General features: G+C 43.5%; 1 protein-coding gene and 1 pseudogene across 1 annotated transcript; both read right to left on the reverse strand.

The window, feature by feature from the left end:
* Positions 1-764: 764 nt before the first annotated feature.
* LOC116721629 (microfibril-associated glycoprotein 4-like) lies at positions 765-2773 on the reverse strand (annotated as a pseudogene).
* Positions 2774-15280: 12507 nt separating this feature from the next.
* LOC116721619 (microfibril-associated glycoprotein 4-like) lies at positions 15281-18061 on the reverse strand. The gene is made up of 5 exons (XM_032565491.1): positions 17528-18061; positions 17319-17357; positions 16666-16762; positions 16211-16378; positions 15281-15623 (listed from the first exon to the last, which is right to left on the reverse strand). Exons 1-5 carry the CDS (start codon positions 17792-17794, stop codon positions 15361-15363), a joined length of 834 nt encoding a protein of 277 aa, XP_032421382.1. The 5' UTR covers positions 17795-18061; the 3' UTR covers positions 15281-15360.
* Between the last annotated feature and the right edge of the window lie 8541 nt (positions 18062-26602).

The following is a 26602-nucleotide window of genomic DNA, read 5'->3' on the forward strand; positions in this document are numbered from 1 at the left end:
TGTAAAGGGATAGTCAACACTTTATTTGGAACAGTTTTCTGTGGAGCATGGGGGAGCTCACAATAGCAGACATTCAAACAAAGCAGGGCCCTTTTGCCTCCCCCACACACAGAGCAATAAAGTTACATTCCGATGGAGCAGAGGAGACTTCTTGGCACCAGAGATCTTCCGTATCAGGCAGAGATGACCACGAAGTGGTCCGTCCTCTTACTCAGATAAAAACCAGACATCTGAGCTGTGGTGAGGGGAGTTTCCGGGTTTCTTTGGGGGCTGGGGCAGGTCTCTGAGTGGTCAAAGAACGGAACGCCTTGACTGCATATATTAAATAGGGAAACGCCTCTTACATTTAAAAATACAGGTCAGCAAGCCAGCAAGAGAGGTTTTTTCATCTTTTCCTCCACGTGGGCGCCTTTGTCTGTCTTATGTGTTTCATGTTGTCTGTTTCGTGTTGTCTGTATAAAATGTATATCTCTGTATCTCTGCAGCTTTGTTGTCGATTGTTTTATATTGAATTAAACTCTGTATTTCTGTGACGTCATCGTGCCTCGCCGTCTCCTTGCCAGCGTGATGTCATCCGCTCGGGACCAGCTAACAGGAGGGAAGGGAGCCATGCTTTTTCCAAAATTTAAGCTAACATAATAACTTTCCTTCCTTAACAATACCCACTGAGGTTTTTTTGTGTTGTGTTTTGTCCACTAGCGTTTTCAAATGAGAAGGTTGACATCTTTGGGGAATTTAGAAGAAAAGAGAACGCACAAGAGACGATCTGTTTAGACTTTATTGCCAAACATTCATGTTGGACACAGTGCTGGATGCTTGAGCTGCTGATTTACTCGGCAGGGCGAATCTTCATGCTGATGGCCTTGAGAGAATACATACTGCCCTTCCAGCTGTTCCAGATTACTCCAACCTCATATCTGGTCCCCTCACTGCCCCAGGTGTAGACTCCGTTTGGGTTTCAATACTGGCATGTCGGGCCGAACCAGAAAGCTCCCAGAAAATGTTTTGGACAATTTTCCGACCCAACGTGTTGATAATAGTCAAAAGTAGCAAATTTATGATAATGGAGACATGTCAGGGTGTCTCCTGCCAATAAGAAAAGATTGAAGTTAAAGACAAACACATTGTTTATCAACCTTCACCTGTCTGAATATACTGAAAAGGTAACTGCTTACCTGGAACACCAAGACAAGAAAGCAACAACAAATCAGCCAAGCTTTGTTAGCAGTATCCAGTCCATATCATCATTGCATAAAAACATAAACTCTAACAGGATAATAGAAAACATGCTGAAGCATATGGTGCGAAGAGGTCGCCAACTATAAACCTCCAAACTTCATATGGTCTTCATATGAAGTTTGGAACCAGTTATTTAGGTTTTCCTGAGCTCTCGCTGTAGTTTCTTCTCCTCACTGCTACATGTTTGTGACTCACAGCTGGTTCTGAGACCCACCTGCTCCTCCATCGATGTAACCGTCCACATACAGTGGATAGTCATCCCACTCAGGACCCACACTGACCGAGGTGTAACGAGCGTACGCCTTGTTTCCTTCAAAGTCCTCCATGTCCACTAACAGCTCGAACCTTTTCTGACGGAGTAAGTGGTGGAGTTTTTCCAGACCTGGAAGAAGAGTTACAAAGTTCTGTTTTTTTCTTTTCTTTTTAACACAGTTCAGTGTTGTTACGGTTTATGAGCTGCTCTTCGTGTGAGAACAGGATGTCTCAGTAAATTTTCATTTAAAATATAATTAATTCATTTTTTTTAAAGGTTTATTGGCTCTAGTGGCCTTTATTTGACAGTAAATTGACAGGAAAGCGGGTAATGAGAGCTGGGGAAGACATGCGACTAAAGCCATCAGGCCGGGACTTGGACCCAGTCAGCGTTCTGCGGTCAGCGTTTCCAGTTCGGTTCTCACCAAGCCAGTACTCTCTGGCGGGATTCCCGAAGCCCATCTTGTAGTCATTCCATTTCCTGTAGAAGCTAAGCGAGCCGTCCATCCTTCTCTGGAATGCCTGGCGGGAAGAAAAGGTAATGAACCAACAGGTTTCTGAAGCAGTCTTCAAGTTGAAGGAGTTTGCGTTCGCCACATATCATGCACCGCCTGCTGAGCTCTTTCTGCTCCATGACATTGTCAGACAATCTGTGCAGGAACCGCAAAATGATGCAGGCGATTGCTTCTGTGGCAGCTCAAGGGGGGCCTACATGCAATATGTTAATTTATATATATATGAAAATGTAGATTTGACCTGTCATATTAATGCTTGAAATATCTTGAATCGTAAATTACGGATGTGTGACTCTTCAAACGATGAATCCAGCAACATCGATTGAGAAGTCTTGAAAAGAACTTCGAACCGTCACAATGTAACGGAATGTTGTCTTGAATCGTTCTTCTTACTAGTCAGAACGTAAATGCAGATATCTGAAACCAGTGGGTTACATTAAGGATTCAAATGGAATTGAGTCTGGTCAAATCTTATTTTTAGATATCTGGAATGCAATTACAGTCAGATGAAACCATTTTTTTTGTTATCACGGTCTGCCACGGTGGTGCAGCCGGAAACCCAGGCAAGGCAAAAAGAAAAGAAAAAAGAAACATGAGGTTACAGAATAAAGCAGACGAGGTCCTGGCAGCCTAACATTGATTATACAGTGAACTCAAGTTTCGATTGTAAACTATATACTCCTCTATTTACACTACAATAAGTAGATTATGAATTAATAACTTACATGGTGCATTCTCGTTTGGTTTTCTCTGAGCTGTGTTGAAGGTATAGGGTTGGGCGTTTATTGTATCGTTTATCTTTTACTGTGATAAATTTCTTAACATGACAGGCTATTGATTTATCGTTGTCAGAATCAGTTCCAGTAATGATGTTTAAAATGCCCCAAAACTGCCCTTAATGTTGGGATTGTTCTTTTTTGGTTGTTCAATGAAGGCTTATCGCTTCACATCAATACATTTGAAAATATGATTAAATGCAGTTGTTGTGTGGATTTTAGTGATATAAATCTTCTTTACGTGATCGAAGTCCCAAAGAAGCACATTACAAATATTACAAATGTTTTTCGAGTGACTATGGCTGCGTCATGCAGTCATAGCCATGCAGTTACCTAAAAAAAAGTGATAAGTAGTTCACGTCGTTACTTTTATCGTTTTCAAAATAATAGCGCCAAAAAAAATCCTGATTAAACTTTAAATCACAGCCGAGTAAATGTGAATCTTATGGACCGAATTCAGTCTCATTATTAATAAAAGTAACAAAAGCTCACCTGAAGAACATGAAGTGTTTTTATACGAAACCAGAGCGTGATCTGAGTTCAGATACTCACGGTCCATTTTCCTCCATGTGAGTCCATGTCACAGTAAACCTGCAGACACACAAACTGAAATCTCAGCCTGACTGGTTCATGCTGGTCTGGTGTCTGTCTGTAGTTTGAACGATTTGATGGATGGGAAACTGACCAACATGAACAGGTTTCTGGGAATATTGTGAAATATGTTCCCTGTTTTCACGTTAGACAACAACGAGTCTATAATTCCAACAGGTGTGAATATACCTGGACACCAGATGTGGATCCGATGGGATAGATGGTGTAAACTCCACTGGGACTGCTGGGATCTTGAAGATAAATGTCGCTGCAGTCCAAAATCAGACTGCTGGCCAACAGAGGAAGCAGCAGGAGGAGAAGAGCTGACAGCAGCTGCAGCAGAGAAACATGTTACGTCTTCACCGAATATTTCCTCCTGAAGCTCGTATCGTGAAGCTCCAAAAAGCAGAGAACATTTCCTGGGAAAACCTCGTGTCTCCAGAGAATGTTTCAGCTCCGTGATCCGTCATTACCAAGGAGCATTCAGAGTTGAATGTGCTGAGCTCACCTTCATAGCCAGAGTTGTGCTGCTGCTGGGATGTAAACTGTGATGTTTGTCAGCTGGAGTTTTCCTGAGTTCTGCCGCAGGAATCTGACGACAGTCTGCAGGTTCTCACCTGCTTTTATCACAGACAGATTAATAAATGACCGAGCAGCAGCTGCAGCTGCACACTGATAACACTTCAGACTGGACGGGTGGAAACATGAGTCCTTCACAGCTGTGGGCTTGAGGCTGATGGTAAATGATGACTGAGGTCTGAAAAAAATAAATAAAAACACCTGATGGATGCATTAAAGCTGTTTAAAAAGTCAGAGAACTGAGTTCATTTTCATGTCATTTTTTGAAGGTTTACACTGAAGATTTCTCAGGGGATATTTCACTGAGCGAACGCATGGCACTTCCCCTTATTGTCTGCTTCCTGTGCGCACGTGAGCTGTCAGCACACAAAAAAATGACTCCATGCCACATATTTCTGTGTTTATGGACACATAATGTCCATAAGTTTCATAACTGTAATCTTTCTTTTACTGAGCCCTGTATTCTAGAGTTTTTGTATTTTTATTTTTTGCTTTTTAAACCCTTTGCAGGTACCCCTGCTAGCTGCATTTAACCATGCAGATCAGAGAATGTATTGAGACTAAACCTCCTCAGATAACAATTATAACAATAATTAACAACTAGAAAATTTCGGAAGAAATTTAGCCGGGGCCTGCCAAGGCGTGCCCGTCGGTTTGGGCCCGGCGTTGTCACGCTACAAATTGGCATCGATGCTAAAGAACGCTGCAACGTAATCAATAGCATGTGGAGAATCACAAGAACGTTAAGTAAGGTGGACGTGCACCATTCAATATGATGTAAAATTTGTCAAGGCTTTTATTTTGGAATTTTTGTGAAACTTCATTTCAAAGGGCCAAACTAATCTCATGCGTAATAGTCATTGGGTTAAAATAGTTATATAATGCTCAAAACACAAGTAGTTGATGTAAAAATATTAAAGGCTTTTATTTTGAAATGTTTGTTAAACTTCATTTCAAAGGGCCAAACTAATCCCATGCGTAACAGTCATTGGGTTAAAATAGTTATATAATGCTCAAAAAACAAGTAGTTGGTGTAAAAATATTAAAGGCTTTTATTTTGAAATGTTTGTTAAGCTTCATTTCAAAGCGCCAAACTAATCCTATGTTTATCAGTGCTTTGGATGAAAAAGTCAAATAAAGCCAAAAAGAGCAATTACATGATGTAAAAATATTCAAGGCTTTTATTTTGAAATTTTTGTTAAGCTTCATTTCAAAGGGCCAAACTAATACCATGTGTAACAGTGCTTTGGATGAAAAAGTCAAATAAAGCCAAAAAGAGCAATTACGTCATGTAAAAATATTCAAGGCTTTTATTTTGAAATTTTCAGTATGCTTCATTTCAAAGGGCCAAACTAATACCATGTGTAACAGTGCTTTGGATGAAAAAGTCAAATAAAGCCAAAAAGAGCAATTACGTCATGTAAAAATATTCAAGGCTTTTATTTTGAAATTTTCAGTATGCTTCATTTTAAAGTTCCGAAGTAATACCATGTGTAACAGTGCTTTGGATGAAAAAGTCAAATAAAGCCAAAAAGAGCAATTACATGATGTAAAAATATTCAAGGCTTTTATTTTGGAATTTTTGTTAAGCTTCATTTCAAAGGGCCAAACTAATACCATGTGTAACAGTGCTTTGGATGAAAAAGACAAATAAAGGCAAAAAGAGCAATTACGTCATGTAAAAATATTCAAGACTTTTATTTTGAAATTTTCAGTATGCTTCATTTTAAAGTTCCAAACTAATACCATGTGTAACAGTGCTTTGGATGAAAAAGTCAAATAAAGCCAAAAAGAGCAATTGCATGATGTAAAAATATTCAAGGCTTTTATTTTGGAATTTTTGTTTAACTTCATTTCAAAGGGCCAAACTAATCCCATGTATAACAGTCATTGGGTTAAATCAGTTATATAATGCTGAAAACGCAAGTAGTTGATGTAAAAATATTCAAGGCTTTTATTTTGGAATTTTTGTTAAACTTCATTTCAAAGGGCCAAACTAATCCCATGTATAACAGTCATTGGGTTAAATCAGTTATATATTGCCCAACAGAGCAAATATCTGATTTAAAAATATTCAAGGCTTTTATTTTGAAATTATTATTATGCTTAATTTTAAAGTTCCAAACTAATCCCATGTGTAACAGTTACTGAGTTAAATCAGTTATATACAGCCCATAGCAGCAAATAGTTCTAAAGGCCAGTTCAGTCCTGATCTGTTTCAACTGAGCGTTCCACTATAGTTAGAACTACAGTGATGCGTATTTGTAGTCCTAACCACCAGCTAATAGCCTCTTGAGTTCCGTTGCTATGTTAAATAAGTTTCTCACCAAGGTGTGAACTGTTAGTGACAGAGCCTCAGACAGCCTAGAAAATCCTGTCGCATGACTTTGCTCTGAAGCACCGTGACAGAAAACCGTACGGTCTAGATAAATTTCGAAAACATTTTACCGGAGCAGACATGCGTATCAATGTCAGGACCGATTTTGATACCAATCGTGCGATATTTGTGGGCGTGATGGCGATTTGAAAATTATCTTGGGCTCAAAAAATCTCTTCATTTCTCACTCTAGCCGAGATCTAAAGGCCCTGGCTCTCACTCTAATTTTCGGAAAAATGAGAAACTTTGGGTCGCTTAGAGACAAATTGTGGACAAACCTTAACTGGTATCGACGAGCCGTCTTCGCTTTCGAAGAGATCACAGACGTATCTACAAAATGAAATTTGAATGGCATTTCTACGTGAATTCGTGACGACACAGAAAATTCTCAAAAATAGGGTATTTCTAGGATTTTTCCCATTGATTTATAATGGGGTTTTTTTTCGTAGTTTTTTGCGAATTATGTCGCCACGTTAAGCCCAAATCCCACCAAAAGTAATAGCTCCAATGGCGTGAATTTTCTGCACGTTTTGATACCTCATTTGTAGGTGTGCACCCAGCGGTACGAGCCGCATTAACGGTTACGGAAGAAAAATAAAGATTAAAGAGACGCTTCTCTCCGACAATAGTAATAGGTTCCTGCCATTGCTTTGCATGGCAGGCCCCAATTATTCATTTCTTTAACAGTGTTAAGAAATGGGGCAATTTGGATTCCACAAGTTTTGCATTCGGTGTGCGATCTGGCAGGGTCACATCACATGGACCCCACGTGTTTTTTGTGTGTTTGTTTTCACAAGGTTTTTTGTGTGAGTGGTTTTGGGAATTGACTCTCTGACGGTACAACCCCGCAGCCTGACCATGACACTTCTCACGCTCCTCCTGAGTGACAGCTAAGACCGTGGGAAGGTTACCGACTTACTGAATTTGTTTTTGGGTTATTTGTAGCTCAGCAGCTTGGTTCAACATCTGTCCAATCTCCCATACCTTAAGGGGTGGGAGGTTTCAGTCCATTCTCATTGGCTGATCCTCCCATCCCTATGTGTGTCATGAAAAACAGGTGCAGGTAGAGATTCAGAAATGTCTGCTTCTCTGCATGGGCAGGGTATCAAGCCCAAGGCATAAGCAATCTAAGCAGCTGCTTATGGCTGCTAAGTGGAAATGCTTTTTTTAAGTAATAATTTCTATGTATTAACAAAAACACACAATTTCAGCAGCTGTGATTTTTTTTAACAATAATATATGTTTGATCATGTAGAAATCATTCTTTATACAGGCAAAAAGGCGGCTACCTGGAAGCCCCCTGGTGGCCACTGCACACGTCACTGCAGTGCGCATCCAAACCTCTGAAGATAAGTTAGCAAAACAATGTCGCAAAAAAGGACTTAGGAAAAGAAAGAGGAAGAATAGAAAAAAATCAAGATAAAGGAATGTTTTCATGTCTCTTGGTAATGTAAACGATTTGTGGAGCTGCTAATAGAAAAGTAGCTTGATAGCGGCCTTGAGAGGTGAAGTTTAACTGCCAAACATTTATGCTAGCGTCGTTTGTATTTATGTGAAACTGAGTTTTAACTTTAAATGGGTTGATTCTCTGAGGCCGGCTATACGCCAGGGGAAAAGCGGGCAGTGCCCCCTCAAACAAATGTCTTGCCCCCTCAAATGAAACTTGCCACAATTAACGGAACATCTCCTTATCTAAAGTTCTGCTGCGCATCGTGCTGAGCAGACTACGATCTTCTCCTGAGTGTCTGTCTGTGGTCAGCCTGCAGCTGAAACCTCTCAGCCTCTAGTAAACAGCCAATCAGCATTCAGTAATCAAACGAGCTTTACGTGAGCAAAATCCCGCTCCCTGCTAGTGGGCAAAAACCTGCTTTGCCAACGATGGCGAGTTTATCTACCAAGTTGTCTAAATGTTAAAAGTACACGACAGGAGCACAATGTTATGCTAACACAGTTTGTTCAGTAAAAGGTTTTAATTTAAAAAAAAAACCCGTGTCGCTCTTTCACGGATAAAAAATATTAATTAAAAATGGAAAACCCACACCAAACTTGGATTCACTAATACAGATCAATATTAGTCTGTATTAGAGTCTAATAATTAGACTAATACAGACTAATATTGTCTGTATTAACAGCTACTGTTAATAGCACTGAGCACAACCTGTGGATTTTATGAACAAGTAATGGGTGAGTGTTACTTTTCTATTACATTTTCATACAGAGTTAATGAACTTTTTGTCATGATTTAGGTGGTGAGGCAGAGGCAGCAGACCCAGGGTAAGATGAATAAGATGGTTTAATAACGAAAGTAGTCCAAAAATCCAAAAACATACAAAGTCCAAAAGACCAGGTAGCACAAAAGGAGCGGAGGGCAAATGCTCACAACTGGTGACACTGGCAGACTAGACAAACACGACGAGGACCCGACAAGGAACAAAGAACACAGGTGGGGTTAAATACACAGAGGGTAATCAAAGAGACAAGAAACACCTGGAAACAACCAAGGGGAGACAGGACAACACGGAGACTCAGAGAGACAGAAACTCAAAATAAACACAGATAAGGGACAGATCCCGACACTTTTTTTTCCTTTTAATTGTTCACATGTGCTACTTGAGTAGTTTGGATTGATCTTGAGCTTTACTGGGGAACATAGAAAAGTTTTTGCTAAATTGCTGGCTGCTTAATTACGTGCGCTGTTGCCTGTGTAATTTGTTAAAATATACATTGATATACTGCTTGACAGATGCTGCATTGTTGCTTTACTTGACGTACTTTTATTTATTTGCATATTATTGGATGCATGTGGCTTGGTGTGGCGCGTAGTTTTTAAATTGTCCTGCACTGCGTGTGTTGTTCAGGTCTAGTTGACGTCTACAGAAAGCCCTGACTGAAACCCCATAGCACGCCACTGGATAACAGGAATTAAAACTTCTCAATGTTTGTTATTTTCTAGCAAAATGTTTTTACATCAGGCTACATGGCTGCTACATTAATATAGCAATGAGCTACCATGAGCTGTGGTTGGCGATATGTTGTTTGCTGCTGAGCATAATTAATGTGGCTAAAACATTATTTTTATATCAACCAGTAAGTTATGAAACTTCTTCAGGAGCACTGTAAAAATTTCTTTGAAGACACAGAATTAGCTCAGCACCAGTCCACATTCTCATGTGAGAAAGACTCACCTAGTATAAATTACATTTTTAGTTATTGGAATTACTGAATAGAAATCACTTTAATCAAAAGTATGTCATGAAATATACAGATAAACATACATATCTGATGGCGTGACATGTTTTCCAATCACATATTGGATGAACAAACTTATTTACATGTGATTTTGATTGCTTTACTTTAACATGAACACTGTAATTGCAAAATTGTGTTTATATTTTATTAGTTGAATATCGAAAAAAGTTTTGTGCACATTTGTAATGGAAACATCTCTGCTAATTTCAATGGCATCTCTGACTATAGATGTCATTAACTTATTAAATTGATCCCGTCTGACTGAAAACGGGGCTTTCATATACTGACGTGACTTTTAGAAGTCAGATAGGTGCCAGTTGGACGCAGCATTGGATTTTTGAAACATTATAAACAGGACGATAAAGACGATCATTTTCTCTCGTAGAAGAAGAAGCGCGCGGTGCACACTGGGTTTTGTGAAAAGACCCCAAAATGGCTCCTATTAAGAGACACGCTTACGATGCAGAGTTTAAACTGTCAGGTTTGACACCTATTAAAGACAAGTTGAACAAACACAGAAAAGACAAGAGAGTTAGATTCTTTTGTACTCGCAAGGAGAACGGACAGAGATGTGTTTACAGTTACAAATCTCCAACCGCTCTGAAACACATTTGTCCACTCCTCTCTTTTTATTACTTTCAGAGTCCCTATCACAGAGAGCACTGCAACTCTAAGGGGTGGGGACAAAACATGTAGTTGCAGTGCTAATGACAGTCACTAACTAAACACATGTTATCTTGCATTAAGACACAGAGTAAAAACAGAACAGGTCGTATATCTTCAAGGCGACGATTCTTCAGCTATCTAACAGTTCAAAGGAAGAAGAAGTCCTGCTGAGCAATAAACCCCGTGAGCACGGTTATCACTCTTCTCTTCAGGGAGGCCCTCTTGTGAAGAAGGAGATAAAGTAGATCAAAACATACAGAAACAGTCTTTATGTTGAAAGAAAAGAAAACAATAAAGGCATATAAGACGGAGCATCATATAAGTAACACTATTGTTATAAATGAAACAACAAATATATGATAATATATATACATTTCACCTAACATAAGCTCAAGGCGATCAGTCACGCAGTAGAACATGGGAATAGAGCAGCAGCCAGAGAATTTAACATGAACCAATCAATGGTGAAGAAGTGGATATATATTGTGATTGCACTAACGTTTGATTTACCGTAACAGTATCAGACTGTTTTTTATGTGTTTATTGAATCGAGGAAAAGTTCCCCTCCACTATATGTTACACCTTGCTGTTGTTAAAAGATAAACTGTGTCACGAAAATACCACGTCACTGACTTTACCTCGGGGAAAATAATAAAACAACTGTTTATTCAATTTGGGAATGAACGGAGTTTTCAGAACGCTGGTTTGTAATCTTTTAATAAAGTTTGACTGACCTATCTGACTATTTTGTTGACATTCCCTTTAGCACAGCTTCATCTAATGGATGCATAACGTAACCCCAGCCTCTACTGTAGCGTCTATTCTATGCGCCTTATAATGTGGTGCGCTTTATATATGAAAAAAGTTTTAAAATAGGCCATTCATTGAAGGTGCGCCTTATAATGTGGTGCGCCTTATAGTGCGGAAAATACTGTACTTAATTATAAAACCCTGCAGGAAATTATAAGTCAGCTAAGCTCCAGTTCCTGCTGTCTGGATGTTTTACCCACACATTTCTTTAAGAAAGTCCTGCCTGTTATTGCTTCTGATCTGATCCAAATAGTAAACTCATCGCTCTCGTCAGGCGTTTTCCCCCAGGCTTTGAAAACAGCAGTAATCAAACCACTTATAAAAAAGAACAATCTGGACAAATCACTAATGCAGAATTACAGGCCGATCTCCAACCTCCCATTCATCAGCAAAGTTATTGAAAAAGCTGTGTGTAAACAATTAACTAGCTTCCTAACTATAACCAACCTCTTTGACTCCTTCCAGTCTGGTTTTCGTGCTCACCACAGCACAGAGACCGCCCTCATAAAAGTGTTCAATGACATCCATATAAATACGGACTGTGGCAGAACCACAGTGCTGGTTCTGTTGGACCTCAGTGCAGCTTTTGACACTGTTGACCATGACATATTACTGAATCGACTGGAGAGTTGGGTCGGACTCTCCAGTCCAGTGCTTAACTGGTTTGAATCTTACATAAAGAACAGGGATTTCTTTGTTTCAATTGGAAACTTCTCATCAAAGAGGTCAAAGGTCACATGTGGGGTACCCCAAGGTTCAATCCTAGGACCCCTTTTATTCAATATTAATATGCTCCCACTAGCTCAGGTTATAACAGGAAATAATATTAGCTACCATAACTATGCAGATGACACACAGCTCTACATTACGATGTCACCAGGTGACCTTTGACCCCATCCAATCACTGAACAGATGCTTAGAACAGATAAATGTGTGGATGTGCCAAAACTTTCTCCAGCTGAACAGAAACAAAACTGAAGTTATTATTTTTGGACCTAAAGAGGAACGATCTAGAGTCAATGCACAGCTTCAGTTATTACAACTGAAAACCAGCGATCAGCCCGAAACCTGGGAGTAGTGATGGACTCTGACCTGAACCTCCAGAACCACATAAAGACAGTTACAAAGTCGGCCTTCTATCACCTGAAGAACATGTGGAATCTGGGAATTTTGGGAAAACCAAGAGTCAAAAGTTAGAGAACAGAGAACAGCTTTATTTTGCTTGCAAGCAGAGAGAGCACTGATCAGTAACACTGTCAGAGCAACTCTGACTACACCACACAGAATTTCAGATTTTATTTAGGTGGAGCAAGACAATTCCTGGAAGCTAAACGATCAACACCCTCTTAGAAGGAAGAGGCAGTAGGTGAAGTTTCAGTCAAACAGAGATCTTAAGCGGGACATCATGACATTGTACTAACCACAAATCCCCTTTGTACAGAGTAGTCAGCACAAATGTATTTCCAATAGATGTTTCTCATTTCGCACCCTAAGTTCAATAGTTCAAGCCACAGAGGTGTGAATACTATTTCTTTGTCAGCAGCTAGATGTCTATACATAAAATGAGTTGTTGGAGAGAACTGAGCTGCAAACTCTGCAGAATGTGGTCGGCGCTTCCTGTCAAAACGAATTCCTGAAACTAGAAGATGCAGGTGCAGCTCTGAACAGGAGAACAACTTCACCTTTAATAACTAATATATATGATAAAATGTAAGAATTGGATGAATAAGCTGGTTAGTAAAAGTAATAACAGTGTGAATAATTATTTTTCTTAACAAACATTTCCAGGATTAAAGGACTAATGTCTCAGCCAGATCTAGAGAAACTCATCCATGCGTTCATCTTCAGTCGCACTGATTACTGCAACAGCGTCTTCACAGGTCTGTCCAACAAATCAATCAAACAGCTGCAGCTGATCCAGAATGCTGCTGCTCGCATTCTCACTAAAACCAGGAAGATAGAGCACATAACACCAGTTTTAAAGTCCCTCCACTGGCTCCCTGTAGCTCAAAGAATAGACTTTAAAATACTGTTGTTAGTTTATAAATCACTGAACGGCTTAGCACCACAATACATTAAAGATCTGCTGTTGTTGTATGAACCTTCCAGACCTCTCAGGTCTTCCGGTTCTGCTCTGCTCTGCATCCCCAGAACCAGAACCAAACGAGGAGAAGCAGCTTTCAGCATCTATGCACCGCAAATTTGGAACAAACTTCCAGAAAACTGTAAAACAGCTGAAACACTGACTTCCTAAATCTCTACTAAAAACCCATCTGTTTAGGATGTATTTGAAACATAATCAATTACAAATTTAATGATGGAACTTGACTTAATGTCATGTTTTGATTGTTGATTCTATATTGCAATTGCACAAAAATCCGTGAGGGACGGCGGAGTCCCAGAGCGAAATTCCGTGAAAGAGGTGTACGGAGCCTCTTGTCAGAAGAAAAATGGCGAATGACTGAGGGTCATAACGGAAACCCTGTAAATTCTAGACACTAACAGGTACCATAAAATTGCGCAAAAATCTGTGAGGGACGGCGGAGTCCCTGCTCGAAATTCTGTGAAAGAGATGTACGGAGCCTCGTGCCGCAAGCCCGTTGAAAGGCTGTTTACATCGTTTTAAACTGTGTGATTGTGAGCGTGAGTGGGAATAAAAATAGCAACAGGTATTTTGTTCCATATGACACAGTAGGAGTGTAACAGGTAAACCTTCTATGGATGCAAACTCGACTAAAAACCCACCTGTTTAGGATTGTATTTGAAATGGAACTTGACTTGATGTAATGTTTTAATTGTTGATTCTATGTTGCTGTTGTGATTTGAGTTTCTCTGTGCGTTTATTTTGAGTTCCTGTGTCTCTGAGTCTCCGTTTTGTCCTGTCCTCCCCTTGATTGTTCCCTGGTGTGTCTTGTTTCCTTGATTACCCTCTGCGTATTTAACTCCACCTGTGTTCCTTGTTCCTCGTCGGGTCCTCGTCTATTGTGCGTTCTGTCATTCGTGTTGTCCAGTCGTGTTAACGGTTGCTACCGGCGTCGAGCCCTGGCTTCCTGCCCGTTGCTGGACTGTGTTTTTCGTCATTAAAAGATCATTTATTCATCTTACCTGGGTCTGCTGCGTCTGCCTCACCTCCTCACCACACCACTTCATGACAGAAGGACCCGACCAAACTGAAGTGAGGCTCGCTTTAAGTCATGGACCCAGGGGTTTTGTGGAATACTATCGAGGACTATGTGGCAGTTGTGGCTAGCCCATATTCGGCTCATCGGCGCCTGAATGTAGCCACGCGCATGGTCCTCATGCTGGACTATTGGATCCCTCGTCTTCCGCACCTGGGTCTGGCAGAGTTGCAGCAGGAGGCAGAGGGGGAGCGCCTGACGGCAATCGCCGTGCTGAAGGGTAACCCTCTGTCTCCCAAGCCGCACAGTCTCTCCGCTCCAGCTCCGGGACCAGTAACTCCATCCGGCGCACCCGAGCTCGAATCAGCCGGCGCTCCAGCCGGCGCACCCGAGTCTGCTCGCGCCCCCGCTCCTGAGACTGCTCCAGCCACGGTCCTCATGGTGATGGGGTTTCAGGCGGCCAGCCTGGCACCTGGCCGACAGGCGGCGCGGCTGAGGGCGTTTCCGGCCCCAGTTAGAGGGTGTTTCCCTAGTGCCAGTTCCGAGTCTCCGCCCCTTAGTGTTCCTGAGTCTCCGCCTCTCAGTGTTCCTCCCGAGACCCAGACTCTCAGTGCTCGCCGCCGCTCAGCCCTGGCTTCCGCTCGGCCGTGCTGCCCGTTGCTGGACTGTGTTTTTCGTCATTAAAAGATCATTTATTCGTCTTACCTGGGTCTGCTGCGTCTGCCTCACCTCCTCACCACACCACTTCATGACAGATGCATTGTGTTTTTGTATTATGGTGTAAAGCACTTTGAAATGCCTTGCTGCTGAAATGTGCTATACAAATAAAATTTGATTGTCATAACTCATTAAGTAGTTTTGTAAACTCTGACTGAGTGGCTCAATTGAAGACAGGGAGATGAGTTAGATCTAGTAAAACATGATCTGAGATTTAGTCATGTTGAGCAAAAGAAAGGATGGTACTAAAAGTCATTAGTATTAATAAATATAAATACAATTTTGTCTGAAGTTTTTATACTTTCTGTGTTGTGTTTTTGTCCAATATGTTTTTTTTAATGAAAAGGTCAACATCTTCAGGGAAGTTGGACACAAAGAGAGCACACAAGAGATGATCTGTTCAGCCTTTATTGCCAAATATTCATGTTGGATTCGGCAGCTTCCTGCTGGAGTTTTGAGCTGCTGATTTACTAAACAGGGCGGATCTTCATGCTGATGGCCTTCAGGGAATAGTCGGGCTGATTGTACCGGGCCTTCCAGTCGATCCAGATTACTCCAACCTCATATTCAGATCCATTAGCGCCCCAGATGTAGACCCCATTTGGGTTTCCATAGTAGCACCTCCAGTACCAGAAAGCTCCTAGAAATGACTGTGCACAGTTGAAAAACCCGGTGTGCAGATAACGGTCAAAAGTCTGCCACCCTTGTCCATTATGACGTTGCAGAGTGTTTCCTGCAGAAAAATATGTAAATCAAAGCAATTTTGTTTTTTATCCAGTGGTTTTAATAACCTTTATCTATCTGAATACGCTGAACCAACTACGCTGAAGGTAGTTGGTTACCAATGAGAACCAAGATATCCCAGGAGAAAAGCTACAAATAAGTCAAACTTTATCAGCAGACTCGGGTCCATAAATACTAAAGACCAAGATTCAGATCTTATACAACAGAGCTGCAGAGAAACGAGATATAAAAGCATTGGGCTCATTGAGAAACAAATGAGGGCATTAAATAGGAACTCGGTTTCCATAGAGACATTTGGTCTACAGTCATGGGTAAAAGTTAGGACCAATTCCACAAACTGATGGATGAAACATCAGGGATCTGCTGATGACTGAAGTGAAGATCATTGAAAACTGCATTTATTTAGGTCAAAAGTGCAACATAGCTCAACCTAGAAAGTAGAATCTTGCAGCTCTGAAGTTGCAGTGAATATTAAGATTATAGTCATTTAGGTTTTCCTGAGGTCTCTCTGTAGTTTCTTCTCCTCACAGTTACATGTTTGTGACTTGCTGACTCACAGCTGGTTCTGAAACCCACCTGCTCCTCCGTCGATGTAATCACCCAAGTGTAGAGAATACCCATCGGACTCAGAACCCACACTGAACGAGGTGTAACGAGCGTACGCCTTGTTTCCTTCAAAGTCCTCCATGTCCACTATCAGCTCATACTGTTTCTGCTGAGTGAGGGAGTAGACGTTCTCCAGACCTGGAAGAAGAGATACAAAAATCTGGCTGTTTTTCAAGTCATTGTTGTTCTTTTTATGAGCAGCACTTCAGGTCAGAACATTACGTCTTATATTGTTCTAATTTAACACATAATTGAGACGTTTTTATGCCTCCCTGTCCCTGAAGCTTATTGGATTATTTTTGTCTTACAGAGACAGAATTAGCTTCTTCTGACTGACATGAAAAACCTTTACTGTGAGGATCTGTTAGCCGCTGCAGTGTGTTTTCCGGTTCACAGTCAGTCAGTGCTTTCAGTTCGGGTCTCACCAAGCCAGTACTCTCCATCTGCGTTCCCAAAGCCCAACTTGTAGTCATTCCAGTTCCTGTAGAAGTTTACCGTGCCGTCCATCCTTCTCTGGAACACCTGGCGGGAAGAAAAGGTGATGAACCGTCTGAACACAGCTCAGGTTTACTCAGTGAAGACTGATGGATTCAACAGTGAGATGATAGCTACATCACTATAGGTCTCAGTTTGAAACATCAAATTTTAACTTGATTTCTCTCCAAGTTTGCCATTTTGTCAAAAGTTCTTGGGGAAAATTTCCACCAAGCTGACTGAAAACCTGTTTGGATGCAATTTAAAACCAGAGGTTTTAAAAGACTTCAGAGCACAGAATCTACACTCTTCTGTGTAGAGTGTAGATGTGATTTTAACTCTGCAGTGGTTCAGATCATAACAGGGGTCCCACAGGGCTTGATTCTTGAACCTGTGCTGTTTTCTTTGTATTTCCTGCCTGTTACATTCCTATGAAGCACAGCATTGCTTTCTATTGCTATGCCAAAGATAACCAGACTAAAACTTAAGGATCATTGCTCTGTGTAAGCACCAAATTAAATTTTTTTTGGAAGCTCACCTGAAGAACATGAAGTGTTTTTATACGACAGATAAACCAGAGCGAGATCTGAGTTCAGATACTCACGGTCCATTTTCCTCCATGTGAGTCCATGTCACAGTAAACCTGCAGACACACAAACTGAAATCTCAGCCTGACTGGTTCATGCTGGTCTGGTGTCTGTCTGTAGTTTGGACTATTTGATGGATGGGAAACTGACCAACATGAACAGGTTTCTGGGAATATTAAGAAACCTTAATATGGCAAGTTTATAATTCCAACAGGTGTGAATGTACCTGGACACCAGATGTGGAGTTAATGGGATAGATGGTGTAAACTCCACTGGGACTGTTGGGATCCGGACGATAAACGTTGCTGCAGTCCCGTTGACTGCTGGCCAACAGAGGAACCAGCAGGAGGAGAAGAGCTGACAGCAGCTGCAGCAGAGGAACACAAATATTTCTTCCTGCTGCTCGTATCGTGAAGCTCCAAAGTAAAGCAGAGAACATTTCCTGGGAGAACCTCGTGTCTCCAGAGAATGTTTCAGCTCCGTGATCCGTCATGACCAAGGAGCATTCAGAGTTGAATGTGCTGAGCTCACCTTCATAGCCAGAGTTGTGCTGCTGCTGGGATGTAAACTGTGATGTTTGTCAGCTGGAGTTTTCCTGAGTTCTGCCGCAGGAATCTGACGACAGTCTGCGGGTTCTCACCTGCTTTTATCACCGACAGATTAATAAATGACCGAGCAGCAGCAGCAGCTGCACATTGATAACACTTCAGACTGGACGGGTGGAAACATGAGTCCTTCACAGCTGTGGGCTTGAGGCTGATGGTAAATGATGACTGAGGTCTGAAAAAAATAAATAAAAATACCCGATGGATGGATTAAAGCTGTTTATAGAACCACAATCCCTTTGGTTAGCAGTGTCTGTTCACTGACCTGCACTTAATCATCATAGTATGTTGAGCACAAACATATTCAAATGAATAAACAAGTGAAAGTTTTTTAGAACTTTGAATAATGCTGTTTTTTAAGTCAGAAACGAGGTGAGAACTCATTTTGACATTATTTAATGATGCTCTGTTTGGGGGTGAGCAAAACATTTATGCTGGATTTTTCAGGGGCAAACATAACATATTTCACTGACTAAAAGCATATCGCTTTCCGCCAAGGTGCGCGATCAGCTGCTGCATTTCCATTAAAGCAATAGTGCAAATTGAAATTACAAAAATAAATTTGCTGTGTTGAAACACGATAGTTTCGGAAAAAAAAAAAAAAAAAACCTCACGTTTTTTGATCAAACGTTTTTGGGGTAGGATGAGGTGGTTTTTCAGCTGTTTTGCAAAACTGCAACACAAACACTTTTTTCACATCACAAGTCTCATGATCAGCAGCTGGATGTTGCTACTGACAGAAACTACAAAGGAGACAACAGGAAGTCGTAGTAGGATGACGGTTTGTTTTTGTGTTTTTCTGGCTCCACCAGAGCTCTCGCAGCATCACAGCGTTTATTAAAAGTTGCGCGTCATTCAAATGCGTCGAATCCATAGCTGTTCTGTAAAATCGCAAGATTACAATTCAACCCAAAACGCCGCATACCCAGCCACTCCCAGCTATAAGTGGTTCGTCATTCAAACATCTCCTCTGACGGCTGATAGGTAGCGCCAGCACCATGTCTGAATTATGAATATCATGTAACTGTTGACACTTTACCGTTTGCTGCCACGACTTATCACACGAAATAACTTATTCATGTGTGATTTTAATTTCATTTCTTATTTAATGGAAACGCCGCGATTGCGAAATAGTGATTTTTCAACATTAGCAGAACGTCGACAAAGATTTGCGCACATTTGTAATGGAGACGCCTCTAGTGACGTTCTTAGCAAACCTGTTGTCAGTTGTGGGCTCGACGCTACGGGGACGACGAATGACGACGAGAAGCGACAGTTTCCCAACATCCCAGGTGTTTGCTCTGCAATCATGTAACATTTAGACAACGGGGGGCAATCAGCCATTGAGGATGGAGCAGATGGTGGGGACACACATTGCGAAAAAGAAATCGTCCAGCTACCAGTTGGGCATTGACTAATACTGATAACTTTTGACATCTTAAATTATTTAAACTGAACATATCAGATAAGCTTATCTAGTAGTTAGTAAAGGATAGCTTGAACTATGAGGAAAAACCTGATTCTATGGAACATATTTTTGTGGTGTTTGATATAACGTCCATGTGTTTCATAACTGTAATCGTTTTTCCATTGAGACTTGTATTCTGGAGCTTTTGTATTTTCACTTTTTGCTTCTTCAGTTCCCTGTAGGTTCCCATGGTAACTGCTGTCCTCTCAGATGATATATTGACCTGAAACCTCCTCAGTCGGGACTTTCAAGATGTTACTAGCATTTTTAACAACTCTGCAGAGTTTTGGTTTTTTTTTAGATGTTTGTAGCTCAGCAGCTTGGTTCAACATCTGCCCCATATCCCACAGCTGGGAGGGAGAGTGGGAGGTTCTGGAATGTTCTCATTGGTTGATTGTCCCATCATTATCTATATGTGTCATGAAAAATCAACGCAGGGTTCTGTAAAGATCCAGAAATATCTGCTTCTGCAGTGCATAGCAGATCTGTCCTGAGTTTCAGAAGGATGCTTATTGAAGACCTTTCATTTCTAAAACTCTCGGAATGAAAAATGTGGAAATAGGTCAACGATCCAGACATCATCATCAATGTTTGATACATTCAAGGGGTTTCTCCCAGCCATTCCGTATGATGATGAGGCCTTTGTGAAGATAAAAATCTCTGCCTGTTTTATTTGTCCTTTGTTTCTATCTGCAATGGTCCCGATACACCAATCATGCAAAATTTATAGTAGCCGTTTTTAGAAGAACAAAAAACACCAAATAGACAAATGGTGACTTTCTTATTTTAGGAGCGTGTTGTTTGAGTTGGATAACATAGTTCTGACTCCTAGGATGAAATTATCAATCTCGTGGATAAAAACAGCTCAGTACAAAAAGATTGGCTGATTGCACCTGTGTGACAGTCAGTAATACGGACTATTCTACAGAATAGGAAGACTAATACCGTGGCTAATAGTTGGAGTAAAAGCGCTCTGGATCAGAAAATATCACTATCAGCAAAAACGTAGTCAAGACATCAGGATGGGTCAAAGTGTCTCCACTGGCTTAGAGGGAGAAACAGCGTGTCAGGCGATGAAGTGATGAAGCTGAGCGTTTAGACAAAGCCTGGGCTGAACTTTATTTTATGCTACAACGGAACGAGCCAGCAATGTAATAAATGTGAAGTTGTTGCGAACGCATTCCTCGTTTGGATTTATTTTCCAACCATTAGCTCCCAGAAGTAGTCGACTCCTCTCCTCGATGGATCACTTTCAACAAATATTCCAGGCACAGAACTGAGCATGTGGTGGATTTCTGCCGATGGCAGTAGGACCACAGGGAGCTGGACTGCTTCACATATTATCTCTCATGTCATATTGTCAGGATATAATGTCCATCCATCCATTTTCTAACACCCCTGTCGGGAGGGGTGCTGGTCTGTCTCCAGCTAACGTTTCAGACGAGAAGCGGGGTTCACCCTGGACTGGTCACCAGTCTGTCGCAGGGCAACACAGAGACAGACAGGACAAACAACCCTGCACACACACACACACCTAGGGAGAATTTAGAGAAACCAATTAACCCGACAGTCATGTTTTTGGACTGTGGGAGGAAGCCGGAGAACTCGGAGAGAACCCACGCATGCACAGGGAGAACATGCAAACTCAGTGCAGAAAGACCCCGGGCCGAGAATCGAACCCAGAACCTTTTTGCTGCAAGGCAACAGTTCTAAAATGTCAGTTTTAACAAATATGTACAAATAAAAAAGTTACCCAATTAATTTTTTAATAGTTTTTGCAAGGTACTCTGATTAAGACAAGCTTGAAATGATACTGAACTTTTTCTCTGAAAAAAGTGAAGAAATTGTCAACTTTATGTCAAAGGATCAGTTTCACTGTGGCAAACAAATCAGATCCACAAATATCTATCAGATAATATCTATCTGGTATCTGGTAATCAGGTAATTAATATTCCATCCATCCATCCATCCATCCATCCATCTTCTTCCGCTTATCCGAGGTCGGGTCGCGGGGGTAGCAGCTTCAGAAGGGAGGCCCAGACTTCCCTCTCCCCAGCCACTTCTTCTAGCTCCTCCGGGGGAATCCCGAGGCGTTCCCAGGCCAGCCGAGAGACATAGTCCCTCCAGCGTGTCCTGGGTCTTCCCCGGGGCCTCCTCCCGGTGGGACGTGCCCGGAACACCTCACCAGGGAGGCGTCTAGGAGGCATCCTGACCAGATGCCCGAGCCACCTCAACTGGCTCCTCTCGATGTGAAGGAGCAGCGGCTCTACTCTGAGTCCCTCCCGGATGACTGAGCTTCTCACCCTATCTCTAAGAGAGAGCCCAGCCACCCTACGGAGAAAACCCATTTCGGCCGCTTGTATCCGCGATCTCGTTCTTTCGGTCATGACCCAAAGCTCATGACCATAGATGAGGGTGGGAACGTAGATCGACCGGTAAATCGAGAGCTTCGCTTTTTGGCTCAGCTCTCTCTTCACCACGACGGACCGGTACAGCGCCCGCTTGACAGCAGACGCTGCGCCAATCCGCCTGTCGATCTCCCGCTCCCTTCTTCCCCCATTCGTGAACAAGATCCCGAGATACTTAAACTCCTCCACTTGGGGCAGGACACCCCCCCTGACCCGGAGAAGGCACTCTACCCTTTTCCGGCTCAAGACCATGGCCTCGGATTTGGAGGCACTGATCCTCATCCCGGCCGCGTCACACTCGGCTGCGAACCGCTCCAGCGAGAGCTGCAGATCACGATCTGATGAAGCCAAAAGGACCACATCGTCTGCAAAAAGCAGAGATGAGATCCTAAGGCCACCAAATCGGATCCCCTCAACACCTTGGCTGCGCCTAGAAATTCTGTCCATGAAAGTGATGAACAGAATCGGTGACAAAGGGCAGCCCTGGCGGAGTCCAACTCTCACCGGAAACGAGCCCGACTTACTGCCGGCAATGCGGACCAGACTCTGACACCGGTCATACAGGGACCTGACAGCCCGTATCAAAGGGCCCGGTACCCCATACTCCCGGAGAACCCCCCACAGGGCTCCCCGAGGGACACGGTCGAACGCCTTCTCCAGGTCCACAAAACACATGTAGACTGGTTGGGCGAACTCCCATGCACCCTCCAGGACCCTGCCGAGGGTGTAGAGCTGGTCCAGCGTTCCACGACCAGGACGAAAACCACACTGCTCTTCCTGAATCCGAGGTTCGACTATCCGACGGACCCTCCTCTCCAGGACCCCTGAATAGACCTTGCCAGGGAGGCTTAAGAGTGTGACCCCTCTATAATTGGAGCACACCCTCCGGTCCCCCTTTTTGAACAGGGGGACCACCACCCCAGTCTGCCAATCCAGGGGAACTGCCCCCGATGTCCATGCGACATTGCAGAGTCGCGTCAACCAACACAACCCTACAACATCCAGAGCCTTAAGAAACTCCGGGCGGATCTCATCCACCCCCGGGGCCCTGCCACCGAGGAGCTTTTTAACCACCTCGGCGACCTCGTCCCCAGAGATTGGAGAGCCTAACCCAGAGTCCCCAAGCTCCGCTTCCTCAGTGGAAGGCATGTTGGTGGGATTGAGGAGGTCTTCGAAGTACTCTGCCCACCGGCCCACAACGTCCCGAGTAGAGGTCAGCAGCACACCATCCCCACTATAAACAGTGTTGGTGCTGCACCGCTTCCCCCCCCTGAGACGCCGGATGGTGGACCAGAATCGCCTCGAAGCCGTACGGAAGTCTTTCTCCATGGCCTCTCCAAACTCCTCCCACGCCCGGGTTTTTGCCTCAGCAACCGCCCGAGCCGCATGCCGCTTCGCCCGCCTGTACCCATCAGCTGCTTCCGGAGTCCCACAGGCCAAAAAGGCCCGATAGGACTCCTTCTTCAGCCTGACGGCATCCCTCACCGAAGGTGTCCACCAGCGGGTTCGAGGGTTGCCGCCGCGACAGGCACCGACAACCTTGCGGCCACAGCTCCGATCGGCCGCCTCGACAATGGAGGCACGGAACACGGTCCACTCAGACTCCATGTCCCCCACCTCCCCCGGGACGTGTTCGAAGTTTTGCCGGAGATGGGAGTTAAAGCTCCGTCTCACAGGGGATTCCGCCAGACGTTCCCAGCAGACCCTCACAACACGTTTGGGCCTGCCAGGTCTGACCGGCTTTCGCCCCCACCACCGGAGCCAACTCACCACCAGGTAGTGGTCAGTGGACAGCTCCGCACCTCTCTTCACCCGAGTGTCCAAGACATACGGCCGCAGATCCGATGAAACGATGACAAAGTCGATCATCGAACTGCGGCCTAGGGTGTCCTGGTGCCAAGTGCACATATGGACACCCTTATGCTTGAACATGGTGTTTGTTATGGACAATCCATGGCGAGCACAGAAGTCCAGCAACAGAACACCGCTCGAGTTCAGGTCGGGCGGGCCGTTCCTCCCAACCACGCCCCTCCAGGTCTCACTGTCATTGCCCACGTGAGCGTTGAAGTCCCCCAGCAGAACAAGGGAGTCCCCAGGAGGAGCACTCTCCAGTACCCCCTCTAAGGACTCCAAAAAGGGTGGGTAATCTGAACTGTCGTTCGGCCCGTAAGCACAAACGACAGTCAGAACCCGTCCCCCCACCCGTAGGCGGAGGGATGCTACCCTCTCGTTCACCGGGGTAAACCCCAACGTACAGGCGCCGAGATGGGGAGCAACAAGTATGCCCACTCCTGCCCGACGCCTCTCACCTTGGGCAACTCCAGAGTGGAAGTATGTCCAGCCCCTCTCAAGGAGACTGGTTCCAGAACCAGAGCCGTGCGTCGAGGTGAGACCGACTATTTCTAGCCGGAACCTCTCGACCTCACGCACTAGCTCCGGCTCCTTCCCCACCAGAGAGGTGACATTCCACGTCCCAAGAGCCAGTTTCTGCAACCGAGGATCGGACCGCCAGGGTCCCCTCCCTCTGCTGCCACCCATCCCACACTGCACCCGACCCCTTTGGCCCCTCCCACGGGTGGTGGGCCCATGGGAGGGGGGGCCCATGTTTCCTCTTCGGGCTGAGCCCGGCCGGGCTCCATGGGTAAAAGCCCGGCCACCAGACGCTCGCCATCGTGCCCCCCCTCCAGGCCTGGCTCCAGAGTGGGGCCCCGGTGACCCGCGTCCGGGCGAGGGAACACCAAGTCCAAAGTTTTCCTTCATCATTGGGGTCTTTGGGCTGCTCTTTGTCTGGTCCCTCACCTAGGACCTGTCTGCCTTGGGTGACCCTACCAGGGGCATGAAGCCCCAGACAGCATAGCTCCTAGGATCATTGGGACACTCAAACCCCTCCACCACGATAAGGTGGCAGCCCATGGAGGAGTAATTAATATTCCTAAAGGAAAAAATAGATTATGATTATGCTTTATTTCCAGTGATTGTGGTTCTGATTCCAGTGTAGTACAGTTGACTCCCATGAACAGTGGCAGATTCTGATATGGGCCACATGGGCAACGGCCCAGGGCATCTTGTGGGGGGAGGCATGAGCTCCCCTCAAGATGCACCCCCACTCTCAGTTCTTAATGTAATACCCACATGGCAGGTTATCACATTAAATATCTCGCCAATCCCCAACAACCCGCCTCCCGTTCCCTCGTTAGCCCCACCCACAGCGGGCGGCTACAAATGTCCCAAATTCTCCTAAAAACTTGACAGGTGTGGTCAAGAATGACTCCCGTTAAAGTCGAAATGTTTTATTAAGTAGCAGTTGCAGGCCACAGAGACGAAGTCAGACAGAGGTTTTTTACAATTCTCTGTATGAAACGCACAACTATAGAAATACTGGAACAATCTAAATACAGAACATGCTATACTGTGGTAGAACAGAATGAAAATATCCAGCCTGGCCGTTGGCAACGCATTCAATCTCAAGTTGTTTCAAATGGGTTCATGTTTCCATTTGTTCTCAGTCCATCAGCTCAGCCCAAGAGAGCCAGATCTTTTCCCGATGGTACCTCAGCATACACCCTGGTTACAGTAAAGACATAAAAAAAAAAAAAAACTGCTTTAGATGTTTATACAAATAGATACAGAGAAATAACACAATTTTAACAGGGGTACTTTGAAATGCCTGAACTATTAAGAGCATGTGAGCAACAAAAACATCTTTAGGTAACACACAAATACTCACATATGTTATCCAGGCCGTGGGGCAACCTGAAAAAGACAGAGAGAAAAACAAAAAATAAAAATAAAAAAACATTTGAATTTCTATACTTTGTCATTTCAATGTCTGCTTCTACTGTGGCCAACTTTAGCCCTGCTGAGCCAGTGTCCTGCATGTTTCCCTGCAGAGGCCTTTCAATAAACCAGCCCTTCAATTCTGACGTGTTGAACATCTAAACAAACGCTGGCTTGCAAAAGTATTCATACCCCTTGAACTGTTCCAGATTTTGTCACGTTATAACCACAAACACTGATACTTACATCTGGATACAGTGAGATTCCCATCAATGCACCGAACCACAGCAGAACGTTTAGACGTCCATTTATCAACACATTGCCGGTACGCTGTGTCTCCATGCATGAGAATTTCAAAGTAAATATCCATTAGGTCAGGATGCTCTGCAGATTCAAGAAAGCAGGGCTCTGCAAAAACGGAAAAGAAGAAAACACTTTTCTTTATGTCTGTTTTTTTTAGTTTTATGAAACAGTGTTGTTTTCCTTCTACCTTTACATGTGGGGACTTCGGACCACGTGCCACCTCTGCGACACACCACAGTGTCAGGACCCACTAACGTCAATAAGCTCTGACACGTGTATTTCAAATGACGTTGTTCCTGTTGCTCAAGAACTCCTCTTGGAACCTGAGGGATCTCTCCACAATTATCGACTGAAAAGGAGGAACAGAGTTTCATAAAACTGTTTAAGTCGAGTTCCTTAGTTCATCTCATACTTTCTTTTCTCAAACAAATCAACTCTAATTCATTAACTCTTAAGAAATGCATAGTTTAGTTTGGTTACATTCTAGATAAATACATGAAATATTAATGAAGAAATCAATGTGCTTATTTACTGGATACGGTGTCCTTTGATCCGGGTCCGGCAGTAGGTGCTGGAACAAACAGAGCAGAGGCAGATTCATCTTGTTATTTGTTGTAAAGCTGGTGAGACACTGACTTAATCATAATCATATTCACAAATATAGACCTCCTGCATGTTACAGTTTACATGAGGAAATTCTGTGTGGTAAGAGGAGAAAACTATAAATATATCGCTGCACT

This window comes from Xiphophorus hellerii, chromosome 6, assembly GCF_003331165.1.
Source record: "Xiphophorus hellerii strain 12219 chromosome 6, Xiphophorus_hellerii-4.1, whole genome shotgun sequence".
In the NCBI taxonomy this organism is placed as follows: domain Eukaryota; kingdom Metazoa; phylum Chordata; class Actinopteri; order Cyprinodontiformes; family Poeciliidae; genus Xiphophorus; species Xiphophorus hellerii.

Bases quoted from the DNA above. Each gene is read 5' to 3' on its own strand.
- LOC116721619 (XM_032565491.1), bottom strand. From the start codon at position 17,794: ATGACGGATCACGGAGCTGAAACATTCTCTGGAGACACGAGGTTCTCC. The intron at 16,763-17,318 runs GTGAGTATCTGA...TCTTCCCGCCAG, and splicing joins CACATGGAGGAAAATGGACC to GTGTTCCAGAGAAGGATGGA. The intron at 16,379-16,665 runs GTGAGACCCGAA...CTCTTCTTCCAG, and splicing joins AGATGGAGAGTACTGGCTTG to GTCTGGAGAACGTCTACTCC.